Consider the following 26445-nt stretch of genomic DNA (forward strand, 5'->3'; position numbering starts at 1 on the left):
ATTATCCTTGATTGGGTAACAGTAGAATCTCATGAGAAGAATGAAAATGCATTTATTGAGCTGTTGCAAGACAACTTCTTCAAGCATCATGTGACAGAAGGAACTCGAAGTCAAAGGGCATTTTAGTTAAAGACGTAACTATTCTGCTTCTGGTTGGTGATAGTGATCATGCGGTACTTACTTGAGAAATGACTAAGTTTATGATTGTTCCATTCAGAAAAGGTTACATGCTGAACTACAAAGCGGAAAATTATAACCAACTGAAAAGCATACTGAGTTCAGTGGAATCGGTTGATGGAGGGGAAGAATATTGACAGTGCGTGGGAAGCATTTAAATAATACTTAAATGATGCGATATCAGAGTGTGTCCTGAGTGTTCGAAGAATAAATAGGGTAGGAGTCAAATGGATGTGTAGTCTTATTAAGTAAGAGATTCATAAAAAAAGGATGATGTGGAAGGAATACCATGTGCATAAGGATGATGTCCATTATGAAAATTATAAACAGCAGGCTAGAATAGTCACAACTGTTGTATTGAAAGCAGAGTCTGACAATGAAAAGAAACTAGCTCTGCATGCTAAAGACAACCCACAAGAATTCTATCGATATGCTGCAAGTAAAAGAAAGAATGAATATGAAAGAATAACTCTTCTAAAATGCAAATAACGTGAAAGTCACAGATGCAGAAGAGGTTGTTCCAGTGGTGTAGCTAGAGCTTTTGCTGCCTCGGTCCCTGAGTTTGCCAACCCTCTCAATACACACCAGTATTTACTTTTTGAAGTAAAACTTTAATTTCAACATTCTAAAATGTTATTTTTCTTGCTTTTCTGTTAGCAAAATTATCGATGACATTGGCAAAATCTATTTCATAGTAATATAGGTAATTCTTAATCAATTTTGTTTAGAAAAACTCCTCTCACAACTAGACACAACAATTGCGAGGAAAATTTGCAGTAGTATTACAGTATTTGGAACCGAGTTCTCGAGACTGTATTTTAGAATTAACTGCAAAAATTCAAAAAGGTTCAAAGTGCGGACTGCCCCTCTGCCCCACCTTAGCTACGCCTCTGGGTTGTTAAACTAACAGGTGCCCATTTTGTTAAACGCTATCAACCTGGTGTATGCTACATTGAGTTCACTGTTACCTCTTCACTGGATAAAGAAACTCAGGTGTATGAGGACGAGGTATTAGAGCTGTTGTACAAACTGAATAAGAATTCATCGATAGGGACTGATGAGATATCAGCACATGTGCTAAAAGAGTGTTCAGCTAAACTGGCTATTCCTTTGAGCAGGATGTTTAATATGAGTCTCAGAACAGGGAAGATTCTGCAGGAATGGAAAGCATGTATGCTAATTCCATTGCACAAGGGTGGTGCAAAGACCATTGTATCCAACTATTGGCCAATTAATATCTCAGGAGTGGTGGTGAAGATTTTCTAAAAATTGATTAGGGCTCACATTCAGAAATGGGTTGACAGTGAATCTCTACTTTGCAATGAGCAACATGAGTTTACAAGTTTTAGCAACTTGCTCACATTTTAAAACAATGTTACCATTGAACTAGACAAGGGGAATGGATGCACCATGATACTTTTGGATTTTGCTAAGGCTTTTGATTGAATACAGCATGGTAGACTAGTGCATAAATTGGAGAATATGGGTTTGGGTTACAGAATATTAGCATGGATGAGAGGATGGCTGACTGACAGATATCAAAAAGTTGTATACATGAGATGTGAGTCTGCAAGATTTAAACTGTAAGGCTGGCTACCACTACAGTGAGATATTGTCTCATATAGCCCAGTTTTGATTCCGCACCCATGGGGTCCACGTGTGGAGGCATGATGCCGTGGTCTCCATTCTGAACAACCACTTTAAGAACAAAGGTTGGGAGACCACATTGGAATCACATTATAGGGCCTCCGCAGGTTTGCATAATCCAGACTTAGTGATTAAAAGATATGGTAACGTTTGGGTAGTTGATGCCCAGGTGGTGGAGATAGGGCACCCACTAGCCTATAGCTATAATACAGGTAGTCCCCGACTTACAACGGCCAAAATTATTATTCAAAATTCTCTAATTTAACTTTGTCACCAGCATATACAGTACATACATATATCACATTGCTTTTGCATATACACATCGAAGCGTTGCTATTAGATGGCAAGCAAAAACCTATAATCAATACACAATGGCTGCTGCTATGATTCACCCACTTCTAACTTCACAGCCTTTGGCACGTTAGTTGCTAATCAGCAGTCGAAGTGTTCGGTTCTCTCGTTGCAATTTTTGTATCTCATCGTAACCCTATCATGTCCAGTAAAAGAAGTAATACTACTGTTGAAAATTCCAACATAAAAAAGAAGGCGAGGAAAGCTTGTAGTTTAGATGTTAAAATGAAGGTCATTAAAGCATATGACAAAGGAAAGAAAGTCAGTGAAATAGCATGAGAAGAAAAACTATCGCATTCAACTATTTCAACAATCATAAAAGATAAATCAAGAATAATGGAGGCAGCTAAAGGGGCAGTTAATGTGAAATGTACAATTTTAATGAAAAAAAAAGAGAAGGGCCAATTCATGAAATGGAGAAGCTTTTAATGATATGAATAGATGATTTCATTCACAGAGAAGCTACATCGGCCTGGTTTTAAGGCATTTAAATATAGGATTACGTTTCTTCTTGGAGGAAATGATGAGGTTTTAAATTAAAACCATTTCTTGTTTACTGTTCACAAACCCCAGAGCTTTGAAAAACATTGACAAGAATAAGTTGCTGGTTTACTACAGGAGTATTCCTGAGGCTTGGATGATAATTGTTTTATTCGAAGACTGGTTCTTAAATTGTTTTATTCGAAGACTGGTTCTTAAATTGTTTTATTCCAGAAGTACGTGCCTACTGTCTTGAAAAACACATTCCTTTTAAAATTCTATCGTTGCTTGATTTGACTGATTAAGACTTGATCTTCCAAAACGAAAGAGTTGTAGAAGAAGAAAGGAATAATGAGAAAGATGAAGAAGAGAAATCGTTAAAAAATTTACTATAAAAGGATTAGCCAAAGTATTTTCTAAACTAAATCCAGGACTTCAGCTACTCGAAAATATGGATCAGGACATCGATCGCGTCGAAAAGCAAATTCGAGAAGTAGTCAGATGTTGTCACAAAATATATGAAGGAAAAAAAAAAAAAAACAGACAACATTAACCAATTTTCTGATTAAAAAAGCCACACTCAATCGCGAGAAATAAGCATATCGTCCAAATGAGTGACAATTACTCGTCTAATTAATTAAAGACACCGTTAATAAGTTTTTTTGTTTATGTTAACTAATATTTAAAGGAATTTCAAGTAAAAGTGCACCATTTTTGTTATGTGGTTATGTATTTTCTTTCTTAATTTTGTATTGATGTATTTATATGCATATGCACTAATAAATAATTTATAAATGTTTATGTAAGTTTATACATTTTTAACCATTTTAAGTTAAATAAAAACCTAATTTATGAAAATATTATAACAAAAATTAAACAAATCAAGAATTTAAAAAATGTCCTCGACTTATGACGGAGATGTTGGAATGGAACCCAGTCGTAGGTTGAGGACTACCTGTAATAAGGTAAACTGTTATAAGAATAACCAAGATCTTGTTAGCAAGATACAAGAGGAGCATGGGGCAACTCCAAGGTTTACCAGTGCCACCATCTCTTTACATGGCATATAGAGCGCAGATAGCTATAAGGACTTAAAACAGCTTGGACTTACGCTGAAGGATATAAAAGTTCTTTCCTTGAGGGCCCTACATGGCGTTGCCACCAGAGAATTACTACAATGATAACTGGAACAGGCATAGGGTAAAACACTTGTAAAGGCTTAGGCCTGTATTAAGTCTGGATGTGATGTAAGGGTAGTACTGCCCATAACCAGTACAAAGATTAATAAATTAAATAAAAAATAACCAGTGCATACCACCACAAGGATTAGTGCTTAGTCTTCTATTATTCAATCTGTACATGAAAGTTATTGGGAACAGATTTGTCAAGTGACATACAGCTATTTGCTGATGATGCAAAGATAGGTAGGGTCAGTGCTTTTTTTCTGGTGGTACGCAACAATGCACAGTACTGGCACCTTTTTTCTTAAGTTTTTAAAAATTTGCAATTTATTGACAGCAAAATGTATTATAAACGTTCTGGTAGATGGTACTGTGTTCACGAATTGAATTTTCAGTTTTCATTACTCATAAGTTGGTACCCTGCTTTCCTGTTTCATAGGTTGGTACGCAACCAGAAACAGGAAGTTTTGTTCACTTCCGATTGCTTCCAATATCAGTTTATCAGTTCTATATTCACTCTGCAACAGGCAGGTGTTCACTTGAGTTTTGAATTAATCTAAGTTAAATCATTGTTCAAAATGAGTAAAATAAGTAGTTACTTTATGCCAATGAGTAAAAAAAAAGGAAGACTGACGAAGCAGAAATTGTTGAATCTACTTGTGATCCTGTAAAACAGAAAACTAGCACCGAAAATACACTTGGTGAAGAGGATGACGAAACAAAGACCGAAGATCCGCATGGTCAAAAAAAGCAGATTCTGATAATGATTGGCCCAAATGTTTGATACTTTTGCAAAAAAATTACTTCTGCGAGAGAAATGAGTGGCTGTATGTCAAGAATAAAATGTTTGGCTGTAAAGTGTGTCGTGATATCGGAATACTTGCCATTGATAAACACATGGGAAGGATTTCAGCGGAGTGGGCAAGTGGTAAAATCGGTCATTTTGGAGAATCTCGCAAACAATAGTTAATGTCATTAAGAAAAAAGATTTACGATCATAAGGAGAGTGCAGGCACAAAGCATGCCAAAAAAGTAAAATCTGAAGCAAAAAATGAAACATTAGAGAAAGTTTTCCTAAATACTCTGTCTCATAATGGCATAACGGGAAAAGTGTTTTGAACCGCTTACAAAGTTGCAAAGAGAAATCAATCATTTAACAACTTTGAAGACGAAATAAATTTACAGGAACTTAATGGCCTAGACATGGGATATAGTCTTCATTCTGCAAATGCTTGCATTAACATCGTGAGCCATATCGCAAATGAAATGAGAAAAATATTAATAGACAATATAGTGAACTCCAAGAATAAAATATCATTACATATTGTTGAATCGACAACTGTGAATAACACAACAATATTGATTGTTATTGTTCGTGTGTTCTTCCTGAACTTTCGGCTCCTGTGAGTCTTTTACTAGATTTGATCGAATCATCAGATGTAACTGCTAGAGGAATTCTAAACTCTTTAATTAGTCATCTGGAGTGTTTAGGATTATCTGAAGATTACTTAAAGGAGTATTTATTGTCTGTAAGTTGTGATGGTGCAGCCGTGTTGTTTGCTGTGCGTAATAGTGTAAGGAGGCTAATGCAAGAGAAATTTCCTAGTGTTATTTTCTGGCATTGTGCTAGCCATTGCCTTGAATGGCAGGAGTGAATCACTTTAAGAGTTTCATGGACAAACTTTATGTGACTTATCATGCTTCACCTAAGAATGCTAGGGAACTACAGGAATGTGCAGCGACTCTAGAACTTCAACTTCTTAAAATTGGCAGAATTTTAAGCACTTGCTGGGTTGTATCTAGCTTTCGCACTGTTTCTGCAGTGTGGCAAGACTTTCCATCACTTTCTGGAGGCAAAAGAAGACAGCAGAAGAAGAAGAAGCAAAACAGATCGCTTTCTTCGTGAGGGCCTATTAAGAAAAATAACGTCGTGTGAGTTAGTTCTTGATTTGGGCCTTATGTATGATGCTCTCCAAGAACTAAGTCTAGATTTACAAGAGAGAAATATTGACTTGTACAAACCAGACAGGAAGATAAAGAATATAGTTCAACTTTTTGAAGAAAGAATGGAAAATCCTGGTCCGTACTACAGTATTTCTCTTCAAAGACAGAAGAACATCAAGTTCAAAGGGATTGAGGTCCACAAAAATGAAAGACACAGTCCTGCAATAAGTTCATCTGCTTTCTATAAAAGTCTGAAAGAAGCTGTTGGAAAGCAACTGCTTGAAGGAGATGATACTGATTTGGCTGAATGTGATAAGATTTTAGATTCCAAGTATTGGCCATAAAAAGGAAGCATCTGACATTTGGTGAAGCTGAAATTAATGCAATTTTGCTTAAATGAAAGAGAAGTAGTTCGTGGTTTCCCTGAATATCTTCAAGAAAATAAAGTCCCGGACATACTACTTCCTCTAAAGCACACTTTGGGCACAATTGCAATGTCTTCCAGTGAATGTGAAAGGGGGGGTTTCTCTCAGATGAATCTTATAGTAACTTCATCTAGGTCATCTCATACAACATCACTGCAGAAGTTGTACTGACAACTTCTGCAGTGATGTTCATCAGGACAGTAGGACCTCTTCTCACTCAGTTCACCCCTAGCAAATATGTGGACTCATGGCTGTTCCGAGGTCGTCATTCTACAGTTGATACCAAAAGCAAGAAGCAATCTAGAAATGATGAGGGTATATCGGAGGATATGTTAAAAGTGTGGAAGTTGCTGTAATAACATCTTCATAGTGAGTACTGGCACCTTTTTTTCCAGAAAAAAAGCACTGGGTAGGGTAGTTAGCAATGTTACTGATATGCAGTACTTGCAGAATGATTTGAATAGATTGGAATTGTGGGAATAGGAAAATGGATGTCAGTTCAATGTCATTAAATGTAAAGTCATTCCCTTTGGCATGGTTAGATATCTAACGTCATATTATATTGATGGGATTATGTTAGAAGAAAGTGAAGAGGCTAGGGATATCGGAGTGTTAGTAGATAGGAAGTTGAATTTCAGGGCCCATTTGCAAAGATTGCAAATACAACTCAAAAGATAATTGCATGCTGAAACAAACATTCCCATGTAAAGATAAGGATGTCATTTTGTCTCTTTACAAGGCCTTGATAAGACCTCACTTGGACTATTGTGCTCAGGTCTGGTCTCCTGGTTTCCATTATGATTCTGATATATTGGAGAGAGTGCAAAGGAGAGTGTTAAAAATGATATCAGGATTATGGAATACTGATTATGAAGACAGATTGAGAATTTGTAGACTGCAAACAGTAGAAAGAGGGATGATATGATTGAGACTTACAAACTTCTGAAAGGGTGATACAGGATTTCAGTTGGAATTTTTCAATTTATGTAGAGTGGGGAAAAGACGAGATGGCATCCTTGGAAGCTGAGAATGAATGCTGCTAAGAAGGGGATGAGGGATATATTTTTCTCTCATAGGGTGGTGCGTGATTGGAATGGATTGCCATTGGATGTGGTATGTGCAAGCATTGTGAATGAATTCAAGAATAAGTATAATAGCTGGTGCATGTAGTATGTGTCCTGCCTGAATGAGTCCCTGACCTCCCTGGAGGTCTGTCTTAATAATAATAATTAATATTACATTCTCCTGTTCACTTTGCTGTGATTGAGACACAAGGATGCTCATGCTGTGACTCTTGTGTTTCATAATTTGAATGTTGTAATCAGCCTTTTCCATTCTCACTAAATGGTGCTCATGTTACAGTGATCAAAATATACAGGAGGTAATATTAAATTCTAATTTCCCTTATATGTGGTAACTGTTTTATAACATATTATGCTTATCACATGATAGGCATAATATGATCTTTCAGAGATGTTTTATAGAATTGTGTAATAGACTGGAGGGAGAAGGCATGCAAAACCAGAAGGAGAATTGTAGAATTGCTGAGGGATATATCTACCTTAAGTAGCATGTAACAGAAGGGTCTCATAGTACAAGAACACTGAATTTAGTAACAGCATTGAACAATGTGTCTATAAAATTAAATTACTTATGCCTCCAATTAGTGAGAGTGATAATGCAGTTGTGACTCAGGTGGTTACAGTGTATTTACATAAGATCTTTGACTAAGAAGGGATAATAATAAACTCAGAAGAGAGCTTGAGGCAGGCCTTGGCATGAGAAGCTGTTTGGGAATTAGTCAGTGGGTGCCTAAAGGTGTGTGTGTCTTTTCCAGATCTACAAAACTTAAATACAGATCCTTGTCATATTCCCATGATTTCTGAACTATTTGTCATAAAGTGGAAATCTGATACTGACAATCTCTATTTGACCTAAAACCAGCTTGTTCTTCTCCCAGTTTCTCTTCCACAATTTTTCTCAGCCTGTTTTCAAGGATGCTTGCTTATCTGAAACAGAGAATTCCTCTAATTCTCACATTCAGCTTTATTCCCTTTTTTATAAATAGGTACTATAAGTGCTTGACTCCAGTCTGGAATTTGACCTTCTGACCAGGCCCTCTGAATTATGCAGTGTAGCCACTGCAAAACTGCAATACCTCCATATTTGAGCATTTCTGATTGTATATCATCTACTCTTTCTGGATTTCAAGTTTTTGGTGGCATTCTCTACCTCAAGTATTGATATGTATTCCTGTTTGCATTTCTCTTGCAAATTTTCTAATATGGCTTTGTCATTTAATTTTCATTTATTAGTCTTTCAGAGAAAGACTAATAAATAAAAGAAAACTCCTACTAAAAGTGTAAAGAACTCTAGAAAAGTGTAATTTATACAGAGTCTGTATAAATTACACTTTTGGTAGGAGTTTTCTTTGATATGCACAAGTGCAAGCTGAATGGTATGCAACTCTGCTGTATAATTACTGCAATGGAGTAGGATCTGGTTGAAGATTGCAATGTTAGGAAACACAGCTAACAGAAACCTCTGATCTTGAACCATCAATATAGATGGGCAGGAAATCAGAGTGAGATGCTCTGTGTGCATTGAACAATTGAAGGGAGTCAAGTGAGGGTGTGTGAGACTTCTGTAACTGACAAAATGAGAGGTTGCAGGATGGGATGCAGGTAATGTTATCAACACTTATGCCAATAGCTTCCATAGCCTCTTTAATGCATATACCAAAAGTATGGATGGCAGTCTGACGTGTGATACAGGGCCTCCCAACATAGAGAAAACAGACTAGTCAATGTAGGATAATCTAGAAGGGACTTTATTTTTAGGGCATAATTTCCCTGCTCTATAATCTATATCTGGTGCTTGGTGAGGTGCTACACCTCTTGTACAAAAATCCAGCCACATCAAATTAAGGGAAATGACATTGCAGATGCAGCTGCTAGATCAGCTCATAATTTTTTGACATACTGTTTGACAGTCACTTATACTGACTATGCCCAGTTTATAAAATCGAGGTTAATTAGATAAACTCCTGGCAGGAAGCACTGATGAACAAATTGCATGAGGTTAAGCCTGAAATTAAGTATTGGCAGTCTAGTCAGCATAGGAACAGAAGAGAGGAAGTTATTCTTGCTAGGATCAGCATAGGTCACAGTCATCTCACACATTCTAATTGATCTCCTTGTAATTATTTATCTATCAACACCCTGTGTACTGCTAGCCTGTGTCCTGTACTGCTAGCTTGTGTCCTGGTGCAGTATCACCTTTGCACCATAAAACCACAAATCAATCAATCAACCATCCTACCTCATTCGTTCTCTCGCTTGATTTCTGTCTTAATTACAAAACAGTTCTAGACGTCATATTTTCATCTTTCTGGACTTTTTTACCCCACTTTGCATTGACTTCACAGGTGATATGAAATACACATCTTTGAATCCATTAAAATATATTGTTATATTGTTTGATATGCCAAGCATAATAAAAAAAAAAAAAAAAATGACATATGGACAGCCATGTCTCTAAATATTCAGATCGATGGGATCCACTGTCTTAAAAATAGAGCAAAGATCAATTGTTTGAATAAAATTTGTATTTTTACCACACTGATACTGGGAAACTTCTACCTGGAAGTTTCCCAGTATCAGTGTGGGTTTTGCACTATCAATTCACAGCATCCTTGCGTATATCACCTTTCTCTTGAGATGCACCATGGAAAAGTTTTGAGACATTTCCTAAAGACATTATTTTTATTCTTATTTCTACAGAATATCATAGGATAGGTCATCATTACCATTGTGGTGGTCTTGATAATATGCTCCATTCTTTCTACACATCATAACGTTCTAACATTCCAAGTGTGTTCTTCCAAACTATCTTCCTTAATGCTGATCTCCATGCTATTCTTCACTTGGTTGAAGGGCACTTTAATCACCACTTCATTACCAAAACAGTCACATTTTCTTTCTAACATAAAAAGTTGTGAAACCATAGTTCCTTTTTAGAAAGACCTGAATTTCACTAGAGCTTTATCTGCTTCCTAAGAAATATTTTTAAGGGAATTTCAATGAGTTAGCTGGTCTTGTACAGAGGTGAGAAAGTTTTTCACCCTGCAAAACAACAAAACATATGTACAGTTAACAGACATAACATACCATCTGGTTTCATGTTGCCCTACCATAATTCCAATGAAGAGAATGCATTTCTCTTCATATCTGATGGTTACCTCTACCCTTCCTTCCAGAAACATATATTGATGGACTAGCATTTTTATAGCACTAACATAACAATTCCTATTCCCCTCCCTTTAAAATAAGTCTTAGACTGTTAAAGTTTAAATAATTTTTTCATACTCCAAATTAGTTTATGTTAGCTAACATACTTATAATTTTAATCTGCAGTTGCAACAATGTTTTCTTGTTGACCAGGAATGAACAGGCTTCATTTTATTCACAGATTTGTTATAATAATAAACCAGCAGGCTACGTGATGATCTGCTTCTTTCAAATGTATTTTATTTCAGTATAGTGCATAACATAGTAAAAGTAGGAACAACAAGAGTTTTTGTTGCTGATGTGAAAGTAAATCTGTATTAATTTCTATAGTGGAGGACACTTCAGTTCAGTATGTTTATATTTACTAATGTATTTTAGGTTCAGTAGTGAATAAATTTTGAAGAACTTAAAAAATGTGAATGTTTCTGGCAACTGAATTTTTTTTTTTTTTTTTTTACTTTATAGCAGTATATGGTTCAGATGACTCAGATGATGAAAGCACTGCTGGTGGAAGTCCAACTGCTAAACATCAAACTGCAGATACTACCACAAAATTAACAAATAGTTTTTCCTCTTATACTTCAAAACCTATCACATAGCATATTTTTGGGATTCATAGATGTCTTGTAAAATATCCTTTCCTTTATGTCTTAGTTCAAAGACGTTTTGACACCACCTCTAATACAATGTGGTTTCATGTTCAACTTTTCTAATGCTTTTAACTTCTACCTCATTTCATGGGGGGTGGGAGGTAGATGTGTTTGTTCATGCCTTCTCATATTTGTTTACTGAGTTGAACCCATGACTTGTCCAGATTTGTTTATACAGTAAGTATATACTTCTTCCTCTCTGTTATTTATTTATTTTTTTTCTTGTATTTGAGTCCAATTATAATAATTCATAGACTGTGAAAAATACCCTAACAGATGATTGTTATAATTGAAACATTTTAATTGTTTTGATATTATTTATTAAATACTGTTTAATGAAAACTGAATGAGAGAGATTTGAATATTTACAGAATAATTATGTAATCTGGGAACCTAAATCTAAAAAAAAAAAAAAACTTTCGCAACTATATATGAGCAGGGGTCTTTAGTAACTGTGAAGTGGGGGGGTTACTTTTTTTTAATCAAAAATGGTTGTTTTATAATTAAATCATAACTGTTAAGAAGTACCTCATAATGAATCCTTCCCATACAATAAATGAGACATTATCCTACTACTCAATAACAATTTAGTATTCAGCTCATACTACAAACTGGTCATCTCTGTGAGCAGTCACACTAATGATAAGCTAGCTACTAGCTCCTCATGGCCAGATGATATGATTTCCTGTATTTATGACACTGGGCTTCATGACTATTTTTGTATTGGTGTATACAATATAAAAGCAGCTTTAGTATAAACAGAGGCACTTTGTGCATAAAAAGGATTTTTCTTAGTGTATTTGGAATATTACACCACTTTTGAATTGCAAAGCAGTTTAAAAAAGAAAACATTCATTTTTAAAACATGCTATTTACCACACCTGAGTGATTTGATACTATTATTTAGAATATCTGGAGAAATGTAACTTTGGAGGGGGAGGCATTCATAATAAATTGTTCTTTGCTAATAAAGCAAAATTTGTAGACTTACATGAAGAATATCATCCATTTATTTAAACATTTCACTATATATCTGGCTGTATGTAGCTATCACTCTAGCTAACTTCTCAGGACTAAAGGAATCATTTTCTGATTGTGAATTTTCTTTGGAATAGCTTCATTGCTATTCTAAAAAATATTATTTAGACACTTTAAATAGTTTGTTATATTGAGTTTATTATAATAGTGTTTGCTATAGTGTTCTTAATACTCAGCATATACAAGAGGAATAACACATTGATAATAGTGCTTAGAAAACATATTTGCATTAGACCATGTTAATTTATTATTTAACTGAGGAGTCATTTCCTATGTCAGTTTTATAGGTAGCAGATGAAATTCTAATGATGTAAACTGATTAAATTGTACTTGCCAAGAAATTATATTCTTGTTTATTCCTTTATCCAAGTGTAAGCAAACAAACGTTTGTTCCCGAAATATTTTCTCAACAAGGCTGTAGAGACTAAGGAGTTCGCAGCAGTTGTTTTGGTATCCCATAATGCTATGCATTATGGTCAAAAATAAAGGTCAAAACCAGTCTGTGCATTAAGAGAAGATCACTGCATAGACTGGTTTTGACCTTTATTGAGGTTGTGGAAATTAGACCCAGAAGTCATATTTCTCATATACAAATAGCAAAAATGTGTATCACCTTATTACCTTTATCATAATGATATACATTTTTGCACATTTCTCATATGCAAGTCACATATGAAAAATGTGACTTGCATTAATTCAACCTTGGTATTTTCCTGGGTCTGGTTCTCACCAATGAGACCTCGATAAAGGTTGAAACCAGTCTGTGTAATGACCTTCCCTTAATGCATAGTATTATTAACTTCCAAAAGGAAGTGTGTTTTGCATTATGGGATACTAAAGCAATTGATGTGAAGTTATCAGCATCTATATACAAGTAGTCTTGTCATAGTCATAAAGCTACTTTACATGCATGCTTTGTTTGCTTACACTTGGATAAAGTATTAAACAGGAATATAATTTCTTGTCAAGTATAATTTACTATCTAACCAAGTGAAAAATCTTTCTATGTGAACTGAATCATAAAGTGAAGATTAGAAATGTTTAGAATTGCTTTAGCTGTGACTTCTAAAAATAATACCTCTCAGCTGTAAATTAAGTTGTATATATATTAAATCATCTCTCTCTCTCTTTCCAGTTCCTGTTGTTTGTCAAACACTATGAATTTTCAATAAAATCACATCTGTTTTAAAAATCAAATTAATTTTCTAGTTTCATGTGGCCTATTAATAGATATTGTTTCCTTAATAGATTATTAATCCCTGTAGCCAGATTTTTTTTTTTTGGTTGAAGTGCAACAGTGCTTATGACTTTATAATCCTTCATGAAAGGAAGGTGGGGGAAAATTGATAAAAAGAATGATACTCATAGCAGCATTCTTATCTTGTATATAGAACTTCCTTTGTTATAGAAAGTATTCTGATTGAAATGATGCAGATGAATAAATTAGTGATGTCAGTGCCAAATACACAGCCATCTCTCTGTGATAATATTATTTTATGTTCGAAGTCTGTAGAATTTTTAACAAATAAGCAGACAGTTTTCTTTAGCTGATAATTTCATGGAACAATATCTTGTATCCACTGTAGGCCATAATAGATACCTTTGTACTGTTAGTGGAACAGTCTTTCCCCATGAAGTATTTACAATGACTACAGTCTCTTGCTCTTTAAGAAGAATATCAACAGATTAATGTGTGGAAGTGATATTAAATAATAATCTGGTCCAGCCTGGTTGGCCGAGTGGCTAGCATATCCGCTGTCCAGCCAAAAGGCTGTGGGTTTGAATCCTGCCTTGGGCATGGATGTTTGCGATTGCCTGTGAAAATACTGGTGGTGGTGGTCAGCAGTAGATGGCATTGATGTAGTTGGTGAAGGTAGTTGTAGTTGGTAACGATGGAGCATTGTAGAGCAGGTGCCCTTCCTCGAGTCCTTGGACTCCCTGGTGGTGTTAAGTAATAATAATAAATAAAAACTTTGGGCTAAGGTGGTGACTGCTTATAGTAATATGTTGGATTTTTAAGAGATGCTGTTTGTAGGATTTCTTGACACTTTTCTATCAGTGCTTTACTTTTTTTTTATTTTTATCATGATTAAAAATCATTAATAATTATCATTTTTCTGAATTACTAGGACATCACACTAAGCTCTGAATATAATGGAGGCTTCACCACCATATCTTAAAGGTTTCAGCTGAGGAGGAATTCTTTGTTGAATGTATAGTTAATTTGGAAATAGCAGAAGGTATCTGTCTCCTTCAGTGATATAAATTTTATTGGGAATTGGAAATTTTTTAAGTGCTTTGGAGTAGTTGGTATATTTAGAGGTTGACAGCTTTTTTTTTTGCTATTTATTAGCTGACAGCTTACTTGATACGGCATGAAAATTTTAGTAAATTCACTGACATTTAAGCATAAATGTTATAGCCTTAGCTTAATAAATTCTTTTTTTCATCTGTTCGCTAAATAATCATAATGATTACATACACATTTGGTTTGGTTTAATGTCCCAGAACTACTGTAGGAACTGGCTGCTCAGTTAAGCAGTCACTTAACTTGCTCTTCTAATACATTGACTGTTAACATTGCCTGTTGGATTATATAATAATGCCATGATGATGATACTGTTGCAATAAATATTTGTTGTTTTTCATATGTACAAATCCACATATTGTATTTTATAACATATGTAATTTATGTTGGTGCATTATTATATTTTTATTGCATAATTTGTTATTTGGTTACTTTGTCATCGAATGTGAGAATAGCAATAATTTCTTCAAGTTTCATATAATGCCATGATAGTGAGATGTATTGTTATGGCATCAAACAATTCAGGGTATAGTGAATATGACCAGATCCTGTCACATACACAGGTTACCCAATGAACAAACAAGAATGGGGATGATCAGAGGAAAACAGGCAGGAAGGAAACTGTTCATTTTTATCAAATCTATGATGGTAATAATCATGCTTAATGACCATAGATGGAAATACATTAATTTTTACATTTCAGCAGTCATATTAATTTGACATCTTCCATCATCAGGAATAAATATGCCCACAAATGAGTTAGAGAAATGCTCAGAAATCAACTCTGTCTTGTTGCATTGCATCATTTCAAATTATGTTGATTAGCTTTTTATTTCTTTTATGACTATGCTGCTTTTCCACATTTAAATTTCTATTGATGATTTCTAGAAGAAAACCTATGCAGTGGAACAAAATATAATTCAACAACTAACCTAAGTATTTACAAGTCCCTTTACGCATACACTCTCAACAAAGACAGACTGAAATTATCTAAGAAGCAAATAATGTTAGATGAGTTTCACTTCTCATAGTGATCTATGCTTGCCATTTTGGGGCTGATAGGAAGATAAGGCAGTGTTCCAAAATTTGTTCAGAACTGATTCATTATTCTATCGCTTCAAGGGTTTTTGTAACACTGCAGCCACAACTTAGCTTGCTTTCATCTGATGAAGTGATCTTTTCCAAGGTATACAGTGCTAATGTACTTTTGGGCTTCCTGTATTGTATATAAATTTTACTCTGAAAAATTCTGATCTAGATGGTCCATCTTGTCTGTCCAAAATACTGAGAACCACAGTTAGAGATACTAATAGCATCCAGGAAGGTGAGAAAGTCATGACAATCTTTAATATGTTTTGTATGGGCAGAAACTTTGTCCAGTGGTTTGTAAACTATTTCAACCTGACATTTCAGAAAATGGTCTAATTTATCAATTCTGTATAATATAATCTAGTTTTTGAAGAGGATGGGGATAGTATTTTTTTTTTAAGAATGTAATACAAATTTTGTTCAAAAGATGTTAAGAGAGAGCCTCTTGTTCTAGATATGATGCTGATTCTGGAGACAGAATTTGCTCTGTCCTGAATACTAAAATTTTTATAATTTGTAATTTATTGACAAGATGGTGATGTGAAATCACTTGTAGGTGTCTACCAGCATGTGTGAGTTTACAGCAAACCAGATAAATGATAGAACTTTCCAGCTGCCATGTAACAAGAATATGAAGGAAGACGGTAGTCCTATCTTTTTTTGTTTCAATGGTAGATATTGTTAGAAATACGGACCATGAGGCCAAATTTCAAGGACCTCATCTATATTGTTTAGATTTTGCCAGCATGTTAGCCAGATGATTTTAAAATAGTTAAATGTTTAATTAATATAAATGGAAATATACAAATACATTTATATACATAATTTAACTAAAAATAAGAGATACTTTCTCACTTTCATACGTAGTTTACCTTTAGAATAAAAATTTTAAGTTTAAAGTTTAACAAATAATTTTTTGTTTTTTAATTCTTTGAAGTCCACAAATGCGTTTTTCCAGTCATATATAATATAATCAGTTCAAGTGAAAAATGCTTTGCTCTTGTTCATTGCTAGCATTATTCTCCCAAAAAATCTCTTTTAGCTTGAAGCAAAAAATTAAAAAAAAAAATCTGTATGAATGCCTTATCTAAATTATTTTGCTTCAGAAAATATGGAAAAAGAAACAACTTAGGCATAGATCTCTGTTAAACTTTATATTTTTTTCCAGGCATATCTTCCATTTTTAAACTGTTCCTCTCCATACTACTGTATTCCTCTTTGCATCAGGTTTATATAATACACCCTACCTTAAAATGTGCAAAGATCACATGAAAAACACTATTAAGAAAAAATGTAATTTTCACCATTAAAACATTTATAATGCTCTATCTCCAATTCAAATTATTTTTATATTTTACTCCAGTTACTAAAACAAATAAACTTTCTCCAAAAACTGCATTCAATTTATCCTTTAAAACAACATTTAAAAAAAAAAAGTTTTTCTTTAGATTTATAACTTCTGGTGGTCCTTCACCATTAAGGAAGATCTTTCAGATAAATCTGTTGTTCTGTTTTCCATTCTTTAACTTTTTACTCTCTCTCTCAAATCGTATTCCATTCAAATATCAGCACGCGCGCGCACACATACACAACATCACACATTCACAGTAGTCATAAAGGATTGTGCTGCTTCCTAGAAGTCTGCATATGTGTACACTTGCCAACAAACTGCTACTTAAACTTAACTTCTCCCTCAGTAGGTAAGACAAACAATGTGTGAAATAAATGCTCAGGTAAGAAAAATGCTTCATTATATAGATTTTCAGTTATTATTCAGATAAAAGTTGACACTTTCATGACATTTGCTTAAATGAAATTAGTTTAATTCTTGAAATTCCATGCATTAAGGATTCTGTCATTATTATTAAACATTGTTGAAGTTTAGCAATATTTTATTACATAAAGTTAAGTAAAAGTAACACGGGTTGTTTTAAAATAACAATAAATAAATTTGATCTTGTCATCTTACATAATGATTTTGAAAACATAAATGTTTACACTATTCTTTTAGTGGGGAGAAAAATACATCAGCACCCAAATTGACCTAATTTAAACTCAACTCAGATATGAAAATATAGACATAAGAATTTTGAGGAGCACTCATATTGGCATTTGCAGGATAGATATCTGCAAAGTTCACAGCTAATTCTTATAGAAGGCGTACTATAAAAGTGGCAGTAACAAAATAAAAGAATGCATGTTTAGTCACCCAAAGTTTTTTTTATTAGTTTACAAAATATAATGTTATTGCAACAGCACTTTGGTCAGACAAACTATTCATTTGAAATGCAGGAGGAGGAAGACTTGGAAGTACATACCATTAAAGTGGAAAGAACATATAAGTCTGTCAATTAAAAGTATTAATTAATTAACAGACTTATGTTAAATTCCTTTGGTCATATACAATAGGCCTGATAAAATACCAAGTGTGGTTTTACATTCAAATACATATGAAGGTTATGGCACTTCATAACAGTAAGGTCATGCACAACAGTGAAAAACAAAAAAAATTAGTCATGGTTTTTCCTGAACTCATTTGCATATATATTCCTAATGATGGCTGTTAACATATTAACAAGAATACAAATGAAAAGTGTGGGATTTGTTTAATGTGGGGTCTGATTAAAATAGTTACAGATGCAAGTTCACACTATAAAATAAAGGTATTTGTTGAAATGCTTATTTGGAGTATTTTTTGTATATAGTTGCATCTTGAATGTTCAGTGTTGTACATTGCAATAATTCTTTTACGTATACAAGTGAAATAGTTATTGCAGCATTCTTTATGAATGCAAGATGATCTATAATAAGCATTCAAATGAGAATTACTTCATTCACTAAAAAAAAAAAAAATAATTTTATGCAATACTGCTTAATGCAGGTTTTTTTTTTTTTTTTTGTACTTGTATGCATGCATGTAAATATTATGATGTCATAATTTTGTTCCTTAAAAAGAAACTATACTGTATTTCATATTCTGTAGCATTACAACATTTTCCAAGACATTTTGATATATTTTACATCCTTCATACTTGTTAAGCAAGTGAAATTCATATTATAGAAATTATAACTGAATGCATGCAAATTTTCATGTTTCTTTCCAATAAGTTTTATGGAAATAAAAATAATTTTAAAATACTCTTAGCTGTTTTTGATAAAATAAATAGGGATTTCAGTTACTTTCTTCATTCCAGCAGGTTTCTCAAAAATTAATGTATGCATTTATATAACTCTTACTCAAGTTTCAGCTGTAGATTTCAATAGGATTAAGCAAAAGATAAATAAAGCACATTCACCTTTGCATTGCTAAGCGGATGATATTTGTCAGAAATTCTCTTATTGTGACATCAGTTCATGTTGCTGTACAGGGGGAGAAAGTACAAGTCTAAGGATGAGTAGGCTTAGTTGCCTTTAATATAATTTCAATACACCCAAATGTTAAGGAACTATATAAAAACTATTTCCTGATGCATCTAAACACTTATTCCTGTGTGCCTATATTGTATTGTTAGATTTTATGTGGATCATTGCATTGGAAGGAGACATTTTTAAGTAGTAACATCTAGTGTGAAAAATATTAAGAGATTATGTGATCCATTTGAAATTGTATATACAGTGGCATAATTAAAATTACTAATTTAAAAGAAAATATCCTTCAGAAGATAATGACAAAAAAATAAAAGTGAAAAAATTCACACAAGAGCAATTCAGTTAGAAATGCTAGTAATTCTCCTTCCTTTCTCTTTCATGTTTTCTGTTACTCGGATTCTGAATTTGTGATAGTGAACTTTATTTACCTTATGCCAAAAAACTTTAGCATCATAATACACAGTCCTTTTATCAATCCAGGATTGTTTTGATAGACTTCTGGACTGATAAGATGCATACTGTTCAGCAATAATACTCCTTTTCAAACTATTGAATATTTATTGAATAATAAATATTCAATAGTTTAATACTCAATTAAATTAATAAATTTAATTTTTGTTTTTAATTTGTAATTTGTTTCAGCATCCAACATCTTAATGGTTCAAATGACCTATAAATCAATTTCATAGTTACAAAGAAATTAATATTAGCTATTTTTGTGTTATTTTCTATATATTGCAAAATGTGACTTGTGTGAAGGAAACGAATAAGATTTGGAGATGGCTATTATTATGTATTTGTGTCACAAAACCTGGTAACAAATGTACAATAAAACATATTTCTGAACCATCATGGATGATATGTATGCATCCATTGTCAATTGTGCAATTGAGACATAATTGTGAATGTGCATTTTAAATCCCAGTAATAAATCAGGCAAAATAACTAATACAGTTAACTCTCACTATGACAAACTCATAGTAACCACAGGAACATCTTGTTATAGGGGATAGTTTAGCATAGCATTGTATCTATGGGTCATTAGTCAGGATTGTTCGAGAGCTTGTTTTAGTAAGCAAGTTTGTTATACCATATTTACTTGAATATAACTCGCACTTTTATTCTCAAAATTAAAGCTAAAAAATCGTGGTGTGAGATATATGTGGGGATTTTCAGAAACTAAAGTTTTCAGGATAAAACTGAAAATGGGTATGACTTACCAAGAATATCCTATTCGCTATCGCTACTTCCGGCTAGCCTTGAGAGCAATTTCCTTGTGTACATAGTCAAAGTCATCTCCCAAATAGCATCATCATCTTTCCCATTATTACTACCACTAATTTACAAGACTTGAAATACATAATGAACAATCCTTCACGAGTGAAAGCAGAGCATGAAACAGACAGCAGTGGTGGACCAGTAGAAATAGAGCAGCTCTGAAAACGTGCATATGATTGGTGCGTTGTTAACAAAAGATCACGCTACCCAACGACAAAGGCAAGCCGACAATTGTTGAATTGAAATGCTAATTCTCTTCAACCGAATTTTATATCTGAAACTACCATAATAACATTCACTAATGTATTTCTTAATTTTAACATGTTCACAACGAGGGGGGGAGTTTACCTGTTTTGCTTTCTTATGGAACTTCTCATAACCGTTTATGTACCACTTTTGCGTTGTGTTGGTGGGCTCAACTCACACAAAGTTTCAACCCTTTGATTGAATTTTATTGCTGCTTCTGTCTTTCAATTTGTGGTAGAATTTTATTTGAAGTTAGCCTTTGTGATCTGTCTTAATGACATCACAAATTTCAAAGGTAAACAAACTCTAATTGAAAAATTGGACAATAGTTTTTAGTTAGATACTGTGTTTACCAGTGCAACGTGTGGTTTTGCTCGAGTCTATATAGCATAGTTTCTGTGGGAGAGGACATGTGATTCATTAGTTAGTGCCGTTTTTATCCCAGTTGTCTCTAATTGCACTATTTATTGAGAAATATATTACACAGACTGCAAATGCCTCTGTACCTTATTCAGTGATACAATAAAACTACTTGTTTTTCTTCCGTCTGCAGTATAGGGGCTGTTGGAGAGGGCATGTTGTTTACCGCGGGGAACGAGTTACTATCACTCCGACGTGAACGTGTCTAAACTTTTTTTTTTCATGTGTGAGGTATATGCGAAACTTTTAATTTCTTTTTTCATAAAGTAAAATCAGGGGTGAGAATTATATTCGAGTAAATACAGTAGCGGTATTTGCCATAGTGTTGAGTTGACTGTATGGAGGTGTTGTTGGACATGATAAAAGACGAAATTACTTTATTTATTCTACACAGTGATTTTTTAAAACAAAATTGGCATATATAATATGACTAAATAAATTTTTAACCAGTCTAATGCAGTTCACTGACTTCACTAGTGCATAAAGTGCCCTGTTTGTTCAAAGCATAAAGTATTGATTTTTAACAGAAAGAATGACAGTTAATTAATCTGAGAATAATTTGAGGTTAGCAATTTTGATATATAGTAAAATGTAACTTCTAAAACAATATTTTATTAAATATGTTAAAGAAAAGTCGAATGTTGTAAGCTTGTGACCTAGTAAATCATTCACAATGATAAAATACTTGTGTGCAATATGTACTAATATAAACAAACTTCAATTTCTTATCGTCACATTGAGACACTTTATGCCTCAGGGATTTTGTTTAATGAATTAAGAAAAAGAAATGTGTTAGTCTCCCAGACAGGATACATAAGAGATATCTAGTATTTCATAAGTTAAGATTATCTTTCTGTTGGGTAAAACATGTGCTCTATATGCTAATTGTGAGCCTTGATGAAATAAACATATTTTAGTACAAAGGAAATTTTATGAAAAGTGTCTAAAAAAATTATGAATGCTACAGAAAATAGAATCATAACTGGAGAATCTATATTAACGAATACCTTTTGCAACTCAAATTTATAACTTACGAAAAAGAAATAAATGAATTTCCATAGGCTCTGAAAATTAAGTGATAATTTTTTAAATTCAAAATGATACATTTTTTGACTTGCAAATGGTTCCAAAGAAGGAAAGGGAGCAGAAATATGATATATTGTTTACAACATATGAACTTTTTTTTTTCTTCTATTTCTGTATACCAGGATAATAGTAATGCTATTAATTTATACATCATTACCATGTGTTGTTAGGATATTTCCAGGAGTTGATGTTTGACAGGGTAGAATATTGTAAGAGAGAGAACATATTGTAATTTTGTTTCACAATCTTATTTGTTTCTGTTGCTGATGACGAAATAATTATATTATGATATTCAAAATTACTTTAATATGTAACCTAATATATATATATATATATATATATATATATATATATATATATATATATATATATATTTTTTTTTTTTTTTTTTTTTTTTTTTTTTTTTTTTACAAAATAAAAAGTGGAAGCTTTAAACTTTTGCTATCATCACAAAAGTTTTTCATTATTATTTTTTCTGTAGTAATTGCAGTAAAAATAGAATAATTTAATTCCTCCATGTTTCCACATCGATGTTGGATATCAGCTTTGTATATAAATGGATAAAAAGTGATCTTTAAAATTTTTTATTTTCAAATATAGCATTGTATACTATAAAAAATATTAAAGAAATAATCTCCAGAAGTTTTTAATGATTGTCTGCTGTGATCATAATATATGTAAGTTTGCTAGAGTGCTTATTCAGAGGAGACCCAGTTTGATTCTGTTAAAATCATTCAGGACTACTCCATAACTAAAGTTCAGAATAACTTTAGTTCTGTTTATTAATATATTGCACTACATAAGTAAAACTTGAGCCATTTTTCTGCTTAAAAGTAAAAACTTTTACCATTATTATCTATGAAATAAAATTTAGCATGAACTGAATTTATTGTAAAAGATTAAACTTGAAATGTAAGCAAGTTAGCTAGACATCATACAAAAATACTTGCATTATCTATCAAGTTGCCAACAGACATGAAATCAGCAGTTTTTCACATTCATACAAGAACATGAAGTTAATGAATATTTATTAAATTTGCATACTTGCCTAACTGGCATCCTTCATGATACTATGTAGATTAAATCAGCTTTTACAGCATTTTACTTGTACTGCATGTGGCTACAGGCAACAGCATCCACTGAGGTGTGTTACTTGTAAAAATGTTTGTGCACAAAATGACTGTGAATGAATGTTGTGTGGTTTTGATTTTTTTTTTTTCCCTTTCCTTCCCTTTCACTGAGTTGATATTACATGAGCAGACAGTAACAAAAAATTATTGAATGTAGATATGATTTTGACGTCACTCACTACAGATGATATTCATTATATAATTTCTTTGTATACAATGATTGTTTAAATTTGACATTTATTCTTTAGATAAGCAAGTACCAGATCGACACAATAGTGGTGACTGAAACAAAAAGACAAAAACTGGTGAGATCTTTCTGAGCAATAAATACAAAATGTTATCTTCAAGCAATAACAATCAAGGAAAAGGAGTAGCAGCCATAGTATTCAACACAAAATATGAGGCTAATCTTCTTGAATGGCAGTCAGTCTCAAGTAGAGTGATTTGGGAAAATATCAGAATGGGGAACTGGACAATGAGACTTATATGTGCCTATGGTCCCACAGAATGTTCTAAGGTAGAAGTGGAGGAATTTTTTGAGTCTCTGGAGAAAGCTACTGACACAATGAAAAAAGAAAAGTTGGTCCTTGTTGGGGATCTAAATAGCAGAGTAGGAAGTGATTGTCAGACATACAAAAATGTTTTGGGAAAATTTGGAGAAAAGAGCAAAGCTAATAATAATGGCAAATACCTGTTGGATTTCTGCTCAGGACATGGACTGGTTATTACTAACACCATGTTCCAGCATAAAAATGTGCACAAATTCACATGGAGAGAAGAGGCAAGGAATAAGAAAAGTCCCATTGACTATGTTATTGTTGATAGTGATATTTTCTCCCTGGTGCAGGGCACCAGAGTGTACAAAGGATTTGAAATTGGAAGTGATCACTATTTAGTCTTGAGCAGGATAAAATTGAATTTCATATTGAAAAGAATAACATGTAAGAAAGTTTTAAAGCGAATAAAAGTTGAGCAGCTCTCAGATGTGAACTGTATACTAAAATACACAGATTATTGAAGAAAAAATGAAAGAGTTTGAGAACAGGAATCAAACCTTGGAGATTCAGTGGCAAACTCTGAAGAAAACCCTGATTGATTCAGCCAGAGAGGCATGTGGTGAGGTTGTCTGCAAGGATAGAAAAATCAAAACTCCATGGTGGACACAGGAAGTTAAAGAGGCAGTGAAGGAAAAGAAGAACGCATATCAAAAGTTCCTAGCAAATAAGTCAGCTTGTGCTCTTACAGAGACAAATGTAAGAAAGCTAAACAAAAGTCATAGGAGGACTTTGGCAAGAACATAGAAAATAAATATCAAGAATGTGGTAAGATATTCTGGAGGTTGTTGAAGAAGCTTAGGAATGGAGGAAAGAGTGCTGTAAAAGGAGTTAGAGATGATAAAGGTGATATGAAAACGGGAGAAAAAGATATCCTTGAAGTATGGAGTAATTACTTTTAAAATTTGCTAAATGAAACAAGCAGTGCTGACAGCAAAGTGATAAAAAACACAGACCAGGCATGCAGTCAGGAATACATATCCATACTTGAAGTAGAAAAAGCCATCAAAGGCTTAAAATGTGGAAAGGCAGCAGGAGTAGATGATATTCGACCAGAAATGCTGAAGTATGGTGGTATAAAAGTCTTACAGTGGCTGCACTGCATAGTTCAGAAAGCCTGGACAGAGGGACGAATTCCCGATGATTGGAGTAGAGCTCTCATAGTACCCATGTATAAAAAGGGAAATAAAACTGAATGGAGAATTACAGAGGTATTTCCCTACTGAGTGTTCCGGGCAAGATCTATGCAAGCATACTTGAGAAACAGTTGAGAAGAATTGTGGAAGAAAAGCTTGTTGAAGAACAAGCTGGATTCAGGCCAAATAGAGGCTGTCAGGATCAGATCTTCACTTTACGACAAATAGTTGAAAAGCATGAGAATATAACAAAGATCTGTATTTTAGTTTTGTCGATCTGAAAAAGGATTATGAAAAAGTGCCAAGAGAGAAGCTATTCAATATGCTACAGTTATATGGTGTCAATGGGGCATTATATCAAGCAATACTTAGTCTGTATTTGAGTTGTAAGTCGGCAGTTAGAATTGAAGGAAGTACAGGAAGAGGGTTTAATGTTAAATCTGGTGTGAGACAAAGATGTTCATTATTTATATGGATCCCATTATGAAGAAAAGTGGTATTAAACATGATCAAAATTGGAGATGTTAATGTCAGCTCTTTGCTTTATGCGGACGATGTTATACTTCTAAATAAATCCGCTACAAGTCTGCAAGATTCTCTGACTAAATTGAATAACTGTTGTAATAGATATGGTATGAAGGTCAGCAATAAAAAGACAAAGACAATGAAAATAGGCAGAATCATTGAAAATGTCAACTGGGTTGTGAATGGAGAACCTGTGGAACAAGTAAAACATTTCACTACTTAGGCACGATTTTTAGTGAAGAAGGTAAATTAAATATGGAATAGACAACAGAATCGGAACACCAAATTAGCTGTATATAAGATAGTGTTCAAACCAGTTTTAACTTGTGGATCTGAGAGCTGGATCAGAAGAAAAACACTTGACCAAAGACTAGATACCACAGATATGAGAGTCCTGAGAAAGATCAGAGGCGTGAACAGATGGCATCAATGACAATATCATATTAAAAACGAGAATAATAGGAAAGAACTTGACATTTTCAGCATCCAGGAATGCGTTAGCAGAGCTAATCTCAGGTGGTATGGTCACTTAAACAGAATGGGCGAGGAAAGATTAGCAAAACAAGTGTTCTCTGCCAAGTTGGCAGGAAAATGACCCAGAGGAAGACCAAGATATAGGTGGATTGATATGGTATAAAGTGCCTTAGATGATATAAATATAAAATCTGGTAATATTGGAGTCTTGACAAGTAACAGACTGATTTGGAGGAAAATTGTAGATAGGAAGTTAGTACTACATGAAAAATTTACATCATTACTATCATATCCTGTACACCCTTTGAGGATATACATAGCAGGAATTTGATCACTCAGGTCTGTTCGAACAGAATAGGCAAACCAATCCGTGAACATGTGCATCTACAAACATAGGACACAGTGGGAGGCATAGGACCAACCACCTTATCCTCAATACAGTAGCAGTTAAATGAATTGAAAATATTTGACACTGCAAGGTAAAAGAGGAGGGATAAGGAGGATATATTTTTGCTATGTTGATACAAATTTTCTTTATGTTTTACATTTATGTTAAACATATATACTGTATTTTGATAAGCACTTCCACGGCACTTGTGAAGATTATATGACATTTATTCTTAGCAGAGCTAATCTCAGGTGATATGG

At 33.5% G+C, this 26445-nt stretch overlaps 1 protein-coding gene across 2 annotated transcripts in view; it reads left to right on the top strand.

Annotated features, from left to right (window-relative positions):
• LOC150100638 (uncharacterized) overlaps positions 1-11397 on the top strand; it is a 296632-nt gene extending 285235 nt beyond the window's left edge. The window contains exon 15 of one of the 2 annotated variants that reach the window (XM_090401968.1): positions 10960-11397. In XM_090401968.1, the coding sequence (XP_090258094.1) occupies positions 10960-11093 (134 nt within the window). In that variant the 3' untranslated portion in view covers positions 11094-11397. Of the gene's footprint in view, positions 1-10620; positions 10786-10959 lie in introns of those variants that run through there. The other variant, XM_090401969.1, reaches the window with a different exon arrangement.
• Positions 11398-26445: the final 15048 nt, after the last annotated feature.

The sequence above is a fragment of the Typopeltis vanoorti genome, chromosome 12 (genome assembly GCF_054136105.1).
Source record: "Typopeltis vanoorti isolate ZY-2024b chromosome 12, IOZ_Tvanoo_1.0, whole genome shotgun sequence".
Taxonomy (NCBI): domain Eukaryota; kingdom Metazoa; phylum Arthropoda; class Arachnida; order Uropygi; family Thelyphonidae; genus Typopeltis; species Typopeltis vanoorti.